Source organism: Gobio gobio, assembly GCF_949357685.1.
Source record: "Gobio gobio genome assembly, chromosome: 6".
NCBI lineage: Eukaryota > Metazoa > Chordata > Actinopteri > Cypriniformes > Gobionidae > Gobio > Gobio gobio.
Genome location: NC_137102.1, coordinates 17643551 through 17658380, shown reverse-complemented (window position 1 = coordinate 17658380; position 14830 = coordinate 17643551). Strand labels below are relative to the sequence as shown.

Genomic DNA, 14830 nt, shown 5'->3' with positions numbered 1-14830 from the left:
AGGCATGTGCTAAATGCAGAAGAAGAAGTGAAATAAGAATACTTACTGCCAGCAAGTTCATGATGGTATGACCGGTTTCTCCAAAAAGGGGTTTTCTGAAGCGAACGCTAAACAGTGGGCAGGGGTAGACTGCAACACAAGTGCATAATAAGAACACACAAGGCTACCACAACAAGTCATGCTATTCAAACCAGCAGCTCACAATAAGCTCATTCACACTCAGATACCCCTTTTATGTAATACGGCAATTACTTTAATGTAAAAATCGGGTGCCTGTGTGCTTACCAAGTCCTCACACACCCCGGTTAAACATGAGACTAGAACAGTACATGGTGGATTCTAAGTGAGAATGCTTGCATGTCACGGATGAGGATTCATGAGTTGAGAAGCTCAGCGGGAAACACATTATTAATATATTCCATCTCCACAGGAGGCAGTGCTTACGAATTAGTGCAGAGAAATTCTCTGCATGAGAAGAGAGCACAGATAAAGACATTTTCTGCATTGTTGTTTCCTAAACAGCTCTTCCAAAGGCATCAGAAAGGGGCCTAACATGCGCACTATTCTGTAAGTGTGCACGTCACCATGTCAAGAGGTCAAAGATACAATAAAAACAACAGGAACAATCAACATCTTTCAACGTTTGGCATCTCTCAAATTCAACATCAAACCACAAACTCACATCGGTATTCCGCCCCTAGGCGGAGCATGAGTCGGATGGGAAAAACCTTGGCCCAGGGGGTCTCCCACTTCTGCACCAGGATGCCAAAGAGGTAGGGCGGGTTAGGCAACGGCAGGTCCTGCAGGGTCTGGAAGCTGGGGCTGATGTAAAGGAAGCCGCCGTGCTCCTTGCTGCCCAGGAAGCTCTGAGTGAAGAAGGAGTGGCCCAGGTGACTTAACACATTTCCTGCACAAAAGAAAGTGCGGGATTAGATCAAGCTTTCTACTTAGATAAAAGGTGAAAATCAACTTTAAAACATTTTTGCTAAACAAGTTTGCAGAAATGTAAATACCATAATTAATAATAATAATGCAGTGTAACACTTTATTTTACAGTGTTCTTGTTACGTACGTTACATGTACTTACCATAGTAATAACTATAAATTATGCATAATTGCAATTAACCCTACACCAAACACTCATCCTATTCCTAACCCTATAATAAGTACATGTAGTTCATAATTATTATTATTACAACTAAAATGTATAATTACACTGTAACACAGACACCTTAAAATAAAGGGTTGCATTTTATTTTAAGGTTTCATTGTTACAGTGTAATTATATATTTAATTACTAAGTAATATTAATTAACTACATGTACTTACTATAGGGTTAGGGTAGGATAAGGGTTTGGTTGAGGGTTAGTAGAATGTAATTATGCATAATTTATTGTTATTACTATGGTAAGTACATGTAACATACATAACAAGGACACTGTAAAATAAAGTGTTACCTAATAAAGTGTAACCTAATGTTGTTAATAACAATATGTTCGAGCTGTTGTAGTCTAGCGATCATTTAGTTGTTACTGTACCGAAAGTTAAGATAAAATCAATTTTGTATGTATCAGTTATGAGACAATAATAGAAAGCAGTGCAAAGAAAATAGGGAGAAAGAAAACAAACTAATGAAATGTCAATTATGAATATATTTTATTTAATAGAAGAATAGTTGCACCTAATTACAAATAGGCTGTCAATATTTTATGCTTATTAGAGTATCATGAGTTTAGCAACATGTGCTAATCTAGTACTACCATTTGTGTGGCATACAGAACTGCTGCCTATGTAGTGTGTTAAGGTCTAGTCATATGAGTGACACACTTCTGAGAAATCTCACAGGCAAAAATGGTCCATTGTCAATAGTGCAGTGATGTATGAAGCACAGCTCACACAAACATATTTCTATTATTTAACACTGCAAATTCACGTGACCAATTTGAACCTGATGCGGAATCAGCATGGGAAACGAAATTTCTGATTGCATGAATTCCTTTTAAAAATGAAACCACAAAACCATAAAAATTTGTAGAACAATGAAGCCTTCACATTTATGAAGCTTACTAGGTTTTAGAACAGTACTAACGACTATAGATCATAATGTTTCACTTCAAAAGGACAAAAAAGCTCATGAGAGTTTCTCAGCATTAGCCACTATGTAAGCTGACGGACACTGAATCTGGCGAGACAGATAACATTCTTTCACTGAACACATCTGAATTGGCCTCCACACTTCTGGCACGCATCCTTCATTTGGCTAACAGGGAATGCTTTCAGAGTAAGAAGACATGGGAGCTGTTGTGTGGCAGAACCCACTGACCTGAAGTACGACTGGGAGTACAAGGATTGTGTCTGGAAAACAATTTCTGCTAAAGTGGATCCTCAATGCCACCGGGGCCAGCAGCCTCATTTTACCTTTAAGGGCCTCCTGGCAGAAAGGTCTAATTTTATCTATGTAGGCCACGCTCTCATTTTGTCTGGATCAGTTTACCAGAACGGGACCCCTGGTGGAGGCGTATCAGTTTACCTGTGAGAGCCTCCCGGTACAGCTGGATGAAGTGGCTGAAGACGTCCGTGGGAATGGTTTTCTCATCAGGGAGGCACTGTAGAAGCACTACAACCTCTGCTTGGCCCACGGCATGCATACCCTTTGTTGTCATATACCAGCACTTCCTATTTACATCTTCACACAAAGATGGCACAAAAGACTGTTATGGCTCATGGGCAATTTTTTAGCAATTTTCTGCAATTTCACAAAAGAATGACAATAGCTACAAAACGTACAGCTACCATTTACGTTCAACTACACATCTTGCAAATGAAAATGAAAGATTAGTAAATGCTACAACTTTACCTAACTAATAAATGGATGTTTCTTTAACTTAAGAACATATTTACATAACCATTTAAGGGTTAGTTCACCCAAAATTAATCATTAATTGCTCACCCTCATGTCGTTCCAAACCCTTTAGACAACACAAATGAAGATATGTTTGATGAAATCTGAGAGCTTTCTGACCCCTCCATAGACAGCAGTAAAATTAACACTTTCAAGGCCCAGATAGGTAGTAAAAACATTGTTAAAATAGTCCATGTGCGTTCAACCTTAATTTTATGAAGCGACGAAAATACTTTTTGAGCGCAAAAACATACAAAAATAACAACTTTATTCAACAGTTTTGTTCTATCCTGTGCCAGTCTCCTACGCACTATATTTACAATGTAAACTGCTTAGGAGTGTGGTACAGGCTAGAATTAAATTGTTGAATAAAGTCATTATTTATGTTTGTTTGTGCGCACAAAAAGTATTCCCGCCGCTCATTCGAAATATCAAAAATATCTTAAAGCTACACTGTGTGATATTTTCCCCCATCTAGCGATGAAAAGGTATATGACCATCCAGTGAATATTAGTTTCTGTTCCTCTCAATTCCGATTTCGTTTTAACTCCTACGGTGGCCGATTTAGTCCAAGATTAACATGGCTTCCAGTTCGGCCTCGTCCACATTCGACACGGTGCCATCGAGTGTTAAAACGCGAAAGGCGAAGCTTGAATTTATGGGTATGTCCCTCTTTGGCTAATGTACTTTCAAGATGGAGGGGCAACATGGCGACCCGCATTCGAACCCCTTACCCGTATGTATTTTCAATGGCATATTATAAACTTACGAGAATACTTTATTGCTTGAAGAAGTAAATATACATTAATGAGCACATATATTTTTGAAAGAACTAAGTGTTTTTAGCTAAGAATAAACAAAAAAAAAAGTTACACAGTGTAGCTTTTAAGGAACACTCCACCGTTTTTAGAAATAGGGCTTATTCTTTCCTACATTTAGATATGTGGGCAAATGCATTTTTGTCTCAGTGCATGCATTGTTTTAGTTTGGGAGGGTCGCCGCTAGCTTAGCTTAGCATAATGAATGGAATCCTATGTTTCCAGGTAGCATGTCCCGACTAAAAGTGATCCAAAAAAAAAAAACCCACCTAATTACTTCTTGTGGCCTGCGTATTCACAAAGAGTACAAATAGCGATGCAGATTAAGACTAGGCGATTTCCTAGGCAGATTAAGACTTGGGACTATATTATGGGGAAGCACAGGCGAAGCACTGCTACTTGGGCGCAGAGATACATGCAACACATGAATCCCACAACTTCCGTCAACATACCGGCGTGCAACGCGACAAAAAAACGGGAAAAAAGTATAACATACCGGCGTGACCTGCACCGAGTGTCTTATCTTTTGGGTTGTTTATTTTGACAAGTTACAGTTACAGCAAACATGGTAATTAAAATAATCACTTACTGTGTGGACAGCTGTCCATTGGGTCCATCCGGCGTGAGGCGTTTTTCCAGTTCACTTTATCACACCGGAAAAAAAAATCGAGCACTGCAGGATGGATCAACGCCGTGAAATCCTCGGTAGCTGTGACACAACTGCGGGCACACTCATCTTGATCTGATGCGTTGAGCCTGGTCATCGATGGCAGTAACTTGTCCCACTCGCCAAAGCACAGACACTCTATTTCAGTCGGCATAGAGTGACATTTTCCACCACACTCACACCACCAGTTCGTGTTGGCTCTCATCCTCACGTCCTCCGGCTGTTGAGCGATCGCAACCTCTTCCTCCTGTCGTTCTATTGCCAAAGCACGCTGGTGTAGCTCCTCTTCTGAAAACTCTGGTTCATAGAGGTATGGTTCTGGATCTTGACTGTCTAAGAAGTAACCCTCTTCGTCTCTCACAAAATCAGCAATGTTCATCGCCATTCATGTACTGTATGAAAAATAGCCAGCTACTATTCACGGCGGTATGTTGGCGGAAATTATGGGATTCATGTGTTGCGTGTATCTCTGCGCCCAAGTAGCAGTGCTTCGCCTGTGCTTCCCCATAATATAGTCCCAAGTCAATATCTGCCTAGGAAATCGCCTAGTCTTAATCTGCATCGCTATTTGTACTTGTTGTGAATACGCAGGCCACAAGAAGTAATTAGGTGTTTTTTGTTTGTTTTTTTGGATCACTTTTAGTCGGGACATGCTACCTGGAAACATAGGATTCCATTCATTATGCTAAGCTAAGCTAGCGGCGACCCTCTCAAACTAAAACAATGCATGCACTGAGACAAAAATGCATTTGCCCACATATCTAAATGTAGGAAAGAAGTTGAATAAGCCCTATTTCTAAAAACGGTGGAGTGTTCCTTTAATTTGTGTTCCGAAGATCAACGAAGGTCTAACGGAATTGGAACGACATGAAGGTGAGTAATTAATGACAGATATGTATTGTTTCTAAATGGTTTCTATACACTACCATTCAAAAGTTTGGAGTCTAAATAAGAAATATAAAAGAAATATAGTTTCAACATTGAAAATAATAATAAGAAATGTCTACAAACATGCCCATAGCTGATGAAACAACCATGAATGAGCATTTCCCAAACAATTCCCTCCATTAGCATTATACTAAATCTAAACCATAGAGAACATCTAGCGAGGAATGGCTCACTCACAATTGACCAGTTTGACCATGGCCAGTAGGTTGGCATTGAGGACAAACACGAGGGGATCAGGGCCGCCCTCCTCAAGCTGCTGCATCAGCACAATCTCAGAAGGTCTTTCCTCCACAGCATAGTCTGCAGACAAGACATACAATATCATTACGTTAACTAGCAACAAACTTATCAATGACAGACTCTGTTCACTTTTCCTCTCATACAACCCAGGTGAGGAACCAACCCAATGAAAACCCTCCCTTAGCATGAGTGGTGGAGACAAAAGCAGAAACACAGATACATGCACACGGACATGCACAAACAAGCACCAATAGTGGAGACAGCTGAATGGTGAGGATGGGCAAGCACCTGTGATGTGGCCTCCCGTACCTCCTTTAATGCCTGTGGAGATGAGGATGGGAGGAAGTCCGTCCTCTGGGATCAGACTGAGAGAGCTGCCCACAGGGCTAGCGGTCGGGGCTCCAGTGGCACGGGTCGTCTACAGCAGCAGAAAAGACACAAATTTAAGACTGTCTCGGGATAAGCACAACTATCAGAAATGAGCCTATGCCTGAAAAATAACTCCATATTAGAGATTAATTGAAACAGTTTATCGAGGTTTAATGGAACAAAGTAAATTGTCACCTCAGAAGCATTGGCTCCTGAGGATTTGTTTGAGTATTGGGACTCTGCCACAGGCTGTGAGGGGTTGGGGTTTGCCGGCGGCCCTTTAGAAGAGTCTGTAGCTTCTCCGTTGGGTAGAATACCGTCAGCAAACCAAACCCTTCTTTGCTCTCGAGGAAGAGAACCTGGAAGTAAGAACAGCTCATGTTGTTTCAAATCTGTATGACTTTCTTCTGTGAAACACAAAAGAAGATATTGTAAATTGGTAACTAGGGGTGTCGCATTATACTGGTATTGACCATAACCATGATGTTAAAAAAATTAAACACAATAAAACACAAAATAAGAAGACAATGACACAATGTGAACAAACTGCTGAACAAATTCATGTCGAGGGAGATTATTTGTTGTTGCGAATTCCTTTGGCCACTATAATCATGTAGTAAAAATCTGATATCATGACAGCCCTAAAGAGATTTGGTGACCATTGCCTTCCATTGTATCATGTTGAGATTTTTATTAAGTTCCACAAAAGAAAGAAATTCAAACAGGTTTAGAACGACATGAGGGTGAGTCAATAATGACAGAATTTTAGGAAATGACAGCAGAAGTTAGTGCACTATTAGGTTTGAGCAGTGGTTCCTAATCTTGGTCCTGTAGTACCCCATTACTGCACATTTTAGATGTCTCCCTAATCAAACACACCTGATTTAAATCATTAGCTCCAAGACCTCAAATATGTGTGTTAGAAAAGAGAGACATCAAAAATGTGCAGTGTTGGAGGTACTCCAGGACCAGGCTTGGGAACCAGTGGGGTAGGGTAAGTGAAGCTCCCACCAAACAGACCTAGAACTAAGTTTAGGGGTTGTGACCCCAAAGAGCCCTTGAACACTGCTGAAAAGTCCACTATTAAAGGGGCTATATGCATTTTTCTGAAATTTAAACTCGCGACTGACACCTGTGGCCAAAAAACAGAACTGCTCTCATTTTCTGCTCGCTCTCGCAGCGGTGGTGACGTCACATCCGCAGACAGCGCGGGAAAAGACGACCCGCCAGAAAATAGGAAAAATAGAATACAGGCTTATAGGTGCACCCACTGTGAGCGGACAAGGTGTCAGTATGCTCATCAGGAGATGTTTGAGTCATAAATGGTAAAATAAAAAGGCTATTGTTACGTTTATTTTGGGGAAAAAGTTGCATATAGCCCCTTTAACATTTTATCAATATCCTACAGACTTTACCTTCAGACCCTGGTTGTTTAAGGACACCAACTGGCACCATGACAGTTGGTGGCGGGGTGCTGAGTGCTCCTGATGCCTGGGCTTGCTGCAGAGGGGGAATTGTGGAGCAGTACTCAGCTGGGTTGTTGGGATTTGGGCTCTGGTTGCAACCACCTCCCATGTTCTCCCATGCTTGAGCTAATGAGTGAGTTCAAAGAATCTGGTTATACACATAGTAAAACCCTAATTTCAAGTGTTAACTGGATAATCTCAGCATAAAGCTACTTGGAAACAAAGTTACTCTGTTCTTTATAATCCTTAAAGTCTTGGAAAAATGTCAAAAACTCTCTCTGACCTGCGCAAAAACAAAGACTTCAATTTAACTCACAAAAAAAAAAATCTCCATAAAGATTATGTATTAATGAAAACTACAGTACATTATTACCAAAAAAGGGTATAAATGTAACCATAACACCGGTTAAGTGATTCAATTTGGGAAATTTTGAGGTACAAAATCTCCCAGCCTATAGAGGGGAATTTATAACTATTCCTATGAGTTTCATATCACTCACCATTCATAAGTGCACGGTGGCAGGTAACACAAACCCTGGCTTCTTTCCTGTCCATGTACATCAGCCTGCTTTTCAGACTACAACAAGCAGCACAGAACACCTGGCCAGACACACATCACAAACACATTTGCTTTTATAAAAATCCATTCCAGAAAATGATATAATAAAACAATGGAAAGAAACTATTTGAACCAGACCAGTTCTCGGGACAAGGACGTGGTCTAGAACAATCACAGTTCTGTCAGATTAAACCATTTTGCACCACAGCTACATTTCATTTTCACTCAGTTCTTTCCAGTTGTTCTTTACAGCCCATATCTGTGAAAATGTCATCAATGATGCAGCAGTTTATCACCAAGGGAAATTAAGGCATTATTCCAGCAGTCTTGGCAGTTATTTTTGAGTGCTGCATCGACAAACATTTCTCCCTGAAGGAATCTGACAGCTTCACAGGTTTAGAGCTGCCCGACAATTACCCATACTTCCTTGAAATTCTGCTCTCTCATTGTAAGTCAGTGTCCCACTAGCTGACTCAGAGCAGGTCAGGGATCTCAACCTCTTCTGTTGAGGGTCTGTCGCATTTACTGATTAAGAATGAAAGAGGGGTGTTTTTTTTATCCAAAAATTGCCTTAAACTCCAGAAGATGCCAGCCTTAGAGTGTTATGGCTATCAAAATGTTATGTTAAATAGTAACAACATCATGAGAGAAAGTAAAAACCGATTGCTCTGCAGGAGGTGAGACAAACTTGTATCCCGCTTGAGCTTCCAACTCGCTAGAAGCCAATAATTGATTTTTAATTTCTGAAGACTGCTTGCCCATGCAAAACTCACCTCCACAATGTAAGGATGTTGTGGCCTGTTGCCAATGCTGTGCTATGTGGTTATTAAGGTGTAATGTTGCTATGTGGTTGCTAAGGTATTTTAGTAATTACCAAAAATTGCCTGAAACTGAGAAAAAGAGCGAAGTTAAAAGAGCCAAAATGCAACATAAGCCTGACTGCTTAGAAAAGCAACATCACACCACTTCTCAAAAAGCTGCACGACTTACCACAAACGAGTCACAGCCTGTTAGTTAAATACTCGGATTATGGATTTGAATAAACTAAAAAAAAAAAGAAAAAAAAAACACCACTTAATTATGAACAAAAAGGCTTTACCTTGCCACAAGCCCGACAGTGATGTCTTCTTTTAGTGAAAGTGAACTTGACCTCGCACTTCATGCAAATGGGAGCTTGAGAGTCAGGAACCCAAACTGGAGCCACTTCCCCCAAGGAGCTAAAGGGTTTCTTGGAGAAGGCTCCTTGCTGGCCTGCCTGGAGATCATTGTCTGGACTCTCAAATGGGATGAGTAAGCCTGAAGAGCCATCTCCATGCTCTCCATGTTCTCCATGCTCTCCATTCATTCGAACAATCCCAGACTCGGTTACTCCACAAGACGCCTCAAGGCCTCCTGTGATACTCTGTGGCTCCAGGTTCTTGTTTTTGCCAGTAGAGCCAAATTCATTCTTAACTTGGCTCGAGAGAGGCTGGGGAATCTGCAGCTTCAGACTGACAGGCTGTTTTGGACGAGCACCACCGTAGGGAATGCTGACAGGCTGCAGCCGGCTGTTGTTGAGTTTCCCCTTTCTGCCACATTCCAGTCCTCGAACAGGATCACAACACTCTTGTTTGCTCTCTTCCATTTCTTTTTCCTCCGTCACAGAGTCCTCCTTTGAAGGGACTGCTGGCTGGCTGTGTGCATCTCCATCAAGGTCCACAATTAGACCATTGGACAGGGACTTCTCCACCCCTGATGATTCAGAGTCTCTGTGAATCCCTTTGTGGTGATTCTCTAGTGTTTTCTCTTTCACTTCCTGATTTGACACCCAGGTATCTTCCCCTGTACTTTCATTCTCAACCAGTCCACCATTCTGAAAGGCACCCTCATGATTCTCCCTCTCAAAATCCAGTTCTCCGCCACCATTCACCGATCTGTGCAATACTGCTTCCCCTTTCTGGGGATTACTTCCTTCTGGAAATACCAGATTACAGTCCCTCATTCTGACCTCATGGACAGGTGAACCACCTTCAGGCTTGATTGCCTCCATCTTAACACCATTCTTTAAAACAGGTGGCCTATTCCCAGGTTCATCAAGACCAGCACCATTTCCCTCATCGGTACCATTCTGCTCCATCTTAAGCTCACAGGGACCAGTGTCCTTAACACTTTTATGATCTGTAACAGCTTGACTTGTCTCATCATTGTTGGCCAGAAGGACATCAGACCGGCCGCTATGATCAGGACTATCTGAATAACCGTTTTCCAGCACCACGCTGTTAGAGTCTTGCAAGTCCGCCAAGTGCCCATCAGTGCTCACTAGCTTGCCAATGTTGGGCTGGGGCAGAGGGGGACTATGAACATCTGCTGTCCGTTCTTCGCTCCTGCCCTCTGGCTGTTGCCCCAGCCCCTGTTTCCCCTCTAACCTGGTGACCTCAGCCAAAGAGGGGCCATCTGACATCTGGGCATCCAGAAGCGGCTTGAAGCCGATAGGGCTGTCCCTTGGGCTGAGGTCGGAGTGGGTCAGTGCCGGATTCAAGGAAAGGAGGTGTGACGGCGGAGCCAGAATCTGAGTCCATTTGGCATCTGAGAGAGTCGGTGAGTCTGTTTCATCTAAAAGCACGAAAAAAAGAGCTCATTAGCTTCCTGTTTGGGAAGATTGAAACAAACAGAAGATAAATTGAGAAATGAGGTCAGGCAAGATTGGAAAATGTTGAGGAAGTGGGCCAATCTGGTCATCGCCTTGGGATCCATCTGTCAAACTGAAACGTCAATGTTTTGGAATGTGGGCAGGCATTCCCTTTCTCTTACATACATTCAAGCGTGATCAAGCAGACACATACTCACACTGCTCTCCCTCCCCATTCAGCTTTCTTCTGGGGCCGTTTAATAGTTTAAAGTCTCCTTTCACCCCCATTAATCTGTCAAGATTAGTGTCGGAGCGGGGATATACATTTGTTCCACTGTTCAATAGCGTCACTAAGAGGGTGCCTGTGTGTGAGGCAAGTCTGTGTGGCTTTTAATGGTCTTTGTGACATACAGGACAAAGCAATCAATAAATTCCAAAGTCAATTTGTCCGCATAGCCCAGAACCGTGATCAAAATAATACTAATAGCAATTTCCTGATATAATTCAAAATGCACATATAACCTTAACCTTGTAAATTACATGTGCTTGACTGTGTGACACCAATTAAACAGTGTTCAGGAAAATCAGGAAGAGGCAGAAGTCCTGAGGGGAAATGCTAATTCAATTGACCCCATTTACACCACAGACTGCTGCCACCAGCATAGCTACCTGCTTATGCTAGCCATGCTGTGGGCAGCTCGACAGTGGCAAACATTTGTTCCATTTATATCAGCACCTGTGTTACTCTGCGTTCAGTTCATTGTGCTCTAATTCACCTGACGAAGTGGGTTATCTGAAGATATGTAAACGTGCTGAGACTGAGAATATATTTTGTTCTGCTGTACGGCCTCAGAACAACATGACTGTCAGAGCTCCTGCTATATTCCTTCAAAGTTTTGCAAGTTAGCAGTTCTCTTACCTTCATTCTGTTCAAACTCATCCAGCACCTTGTCCAGGTTAAAGGCCTCAGCCTGGAAGTAATTCTCCATGGGTCAAGAACTCCACCCTGCCAAGTGATGTGTGAACCTGAAAGGGAAGTTGCCTTTTTCATAAGCACGTAAATACAATATTTTCCACATGCACAGGAACACAGAATGTTAACAAATTAAAACCTTATAAAAGTACAGTGAACTGTTAAAGTCTGATCAGTGTTTCCCCGACCATTGTTTTGATACCCCTACCCCCTGAATGAATGACAAAAATGATTTGTAATTACGGTCGACAACAAGAATTGCTCAATGGTCCAGTGCCAGCGTGAAAGACACTCGGGCCAGAGCTGCATCTTCACAGAAGTAGATCATTTGCTCATTTTCAAGCCCTGCCAATTTAAATATTCAAGCGCTCATAGACGAGAAAGTCTCTCTCAGTTTGCTACTCGCGAAGCGCAGCAACAGCACACATAAGCACGGCCACGTGTCTCACAGCATGCGAATATTCACACAAAATTATATCAAAATGACTGTCTTGTTGAGAATCATCGTAAACATAGTCGGTTAGGTCTTTTAAATGAACGTAAACATGAAATTTGCCAGTCACCGCCAGCATTTATGGTCATTTTCACAAGTTTCATGGCCCACAGAATATCGTGTATGAATATCTAAACATGCAATATATCAAAAGAAAGAACAGACCCACTGTTTTATTCCAGCTTCATACATTATTTTTTGAATCAACACTTGAATGTTGCAAGTTTCATGAAAAAGCAACATTTTGAGCATAAAGCTGAGAAAATCACGTTTTTGTAAGACTAACGTTACGTGTTTTGTGTTTTGATCAGGAGATTCTGTTCTCGTCCAGGAAATGCACTACAGCGCCCCCTACCGTATAACAGTGAACACATGGAAAGCCGGAAAATATCGTCATTGGCTACATAAATATCGAGATAACAAAAGACAAAAAAAATCACTCACTGCACTTAACTGAATAACTTTTTAAGGTTAATCTATATTTATATGCAGTGACATATATCACTGCATAGTCTGCATAAAATTATTTTACATTTGATTACTATTTTTGTACCTGACAATCTAATTTAGACCTATTTGTATATGTTTGTTCTGCTGTATTTATTTGTGCTTTTGCTCGTAATTTGATTATTTGTTCTTATTTTATTACTGACTGTCTTTAACAATATAAAAAAATTATATGAGTTAGGATATTAGTTTTTAGAGTCATAACCTTATTTATTAAGGTTACATGGCTCAAAAACAATACTAGGCCTATTTTATCTTATTTATCAGTTTGGAACTGTTTTTCTTTGCGGAAGCTTCGCGGAAGAGCTAATAAAATATTTAAACTCAAGACAATATTTTGTGTCTAATTTACTTGAGACAAGTAGCCATGTAATAAGCGGGATAATGTACATCCAGCTGGTTGTTATCGCAGAATAAACCCCTTCAGCCCTCTGTCGGGGTTTATTCTGCGATAACAACCGGCTGGATATACATTATCCCTTGCATTTTAATTATACACAGTACACACACATATTATGTAAACACAAACTTTTATTTTGGATGCGATTAATCGATTGTCCAGCACTAGGGTTGGGTACTGAACTCTGTACTTTTAAGGGCACTGACCGAATTACGTTTTGTACTACAGAGTACCGATTCACATTAAATCAATCGGTACCTAATTTCAGTACCTGATAACGCATCTGGTGATATAGACTAGTGTCTGTGAATATTAAACTGCAAAAAGACTGTTTAAATATGAATCCTGCGTGTCTCTGTGTGAATGAATGGTGCAGACACGCGGTTTAATTTACTCACACACACACAAACACACACACTCTCTGAATCGGGCGTGGCGGTCGCATGTTTCGATCTCTGCCATCTCATATGAGAATGAACGCACAAACGTCATCTCCAGAGCCGCTCTGTGTGTTTGTTTAATTAAATTAAAAGATTAATTAAATTAATGTTTTATGTCTTCATTTGATTACCAGAAAATACACAATACAGATTTTCTTTTTTTATAGAAATGAAATTAAAAAGAAAACAATAATAATATGGTTATTTTTATGAATTCAGTTAATTAAGTAGCTAGTAGCCTACTATTTACTGGTAAATATTACAGTAAATAAACATCACAGACAACGGCAGACAGCGACCAAGGCAGCTCTGGCATAATGTAAACAAAAATTCTATAAATGACTTACAGTTTCTTTAGTTATTGGTGTAAACATCCCTTAAGTACTGTTGGGTACCGGTTCTGAATTTCAGGTAACGGTAACGAACCCTACCCAGCACTAATTTTAAATTAAATATTCACCTATTTTAATGTTTAGATTACCTTTGCCATCACCTTGTACTAACTTAAAGGGATCATGGCAGATATTTACCCTTTAAAGATCTCTCTCTCTTAAGAGACCTTTGCATTTACATTTATTCATTTAGCAGACACTTTTACCCAAAGCTACGTACAAATGAGGAATACAACAAGTGATTCATCACAGAGCACTAATCTGAGTTAGTTGTTGTGCACATGAACTGATAGCATAAATGTGGGTGTATAAAAATAAGTTTCATAAACTTTAAATGTAACTTCAGAAAATCAATCAGTAAACTTAGATCACAAACAAGAAACATACAAGAATAATAACTCACCTGCTCAGAGGTCCTCTTCAGTAAATGCAGGTCAATCTGCACAAAGGCTCCTGATTGAGCCCTTGTCTCATCCAGTCTCACACACATTGGACAGCCAAACCTGAAACAGAACAGGATGATAAGATTTCACTAATGACATACAAACTCTACTGGTTTGAATTCTCCCTGTCATGTCTGATTCAGCCTTATGCTAAATGGATGCCTCATGTTGATACCCTTAGCCCTTGTGCACTGTTCAATTTCTGGTTACACTCATTATGGTCCGGGTCAAATTGACCCTAATTGGATTCAATACAATTCCCCAAAAATCACACCATGAAAAAAACAAAAAACAAAACCATACAATCAGGTACAAACAATTAACTTTTAATATCAATACTTTTCAGACATTACAAATAATGAATATCTGAATTTACGATTTATAAAAATATTTTTAACCACTATTTTTAAGCCCCTCCCCGACACTTGTGGGACATTTGCCATTATACATTTATAACAATAATATCTTAGTCTAAATTTAAAGTAATTTTGAAAGCTTTCAGACTCTAATTTTCATATTTGGTGACTGATTTTCAAAAGAAATGACAGAGCAGTAGATCAATAGCGATAGATTCTTAATTTGTGATGCGGTGCCAAACTAACACA

At 40.5% G+C, this 14830-nt stretch overlaps 2 protein-coding genes across 3 annotated transcripts in view; both read right to left on the bottom strand.

The window, feature by feature from the left end:
* LOC307127360 (uncharacterized protein) overlaps positions 1-14830 on the bottom strand; it is an 866317-nt gene that overhangs the window by 811599 nt on the left and 39888 nt on the right. The window lies entirely within an intron of this gene.
* zfyve9a (zinc finger, FYVE domain containing 9a) overlaps positions 1-14830 on the bottom strand; it is a 40433-nt gene that overhangs the window by 8412 nt on the left and 17191 nt on the right. Inside the window, exons 2-12 of one of the 2 annotated variants that reach the window (XM_079818489.1) lie at positions 14186-14285; positions 11497-11603; positions 9069-10561; positions 7911-8010; positions 7360-7536; positions 6140-6303; positions 5864-5993; positions 5513-5635; positions 2531-2686; positions 683-907; positions 47-129 (exon numbers count right to left, since the gene is read on the bottom strand). In XM_079818489.1, coding sequence (XP_079674615.1) covers positions 47-129; positions 683-907; positions 2531-2686; positions 5513-5635; positions 5864-5993; positions 6140-6303; positions 7360-7536; positions 7911-8010; positions 9069-10561; positions 11497-11566 — 2721 coding nt within the window. In that variant the 5' untranslated portion in view covers positions 11567-11603; positions 14186-14285. The remainder of the gene's footprint in view (positions 1-46; positions 130-682; positions 908-2530; positions 2687-5512; positions 5636-5863; positions 5994-6139; positions 6304-7359; positions 7537-7910; positions 8011-9068; positions 10562-11496; positions 11604-14185; positions 14286-14830) is intronic. The other variant, XM_079818490.1, reaches the window with a different exon arrangement.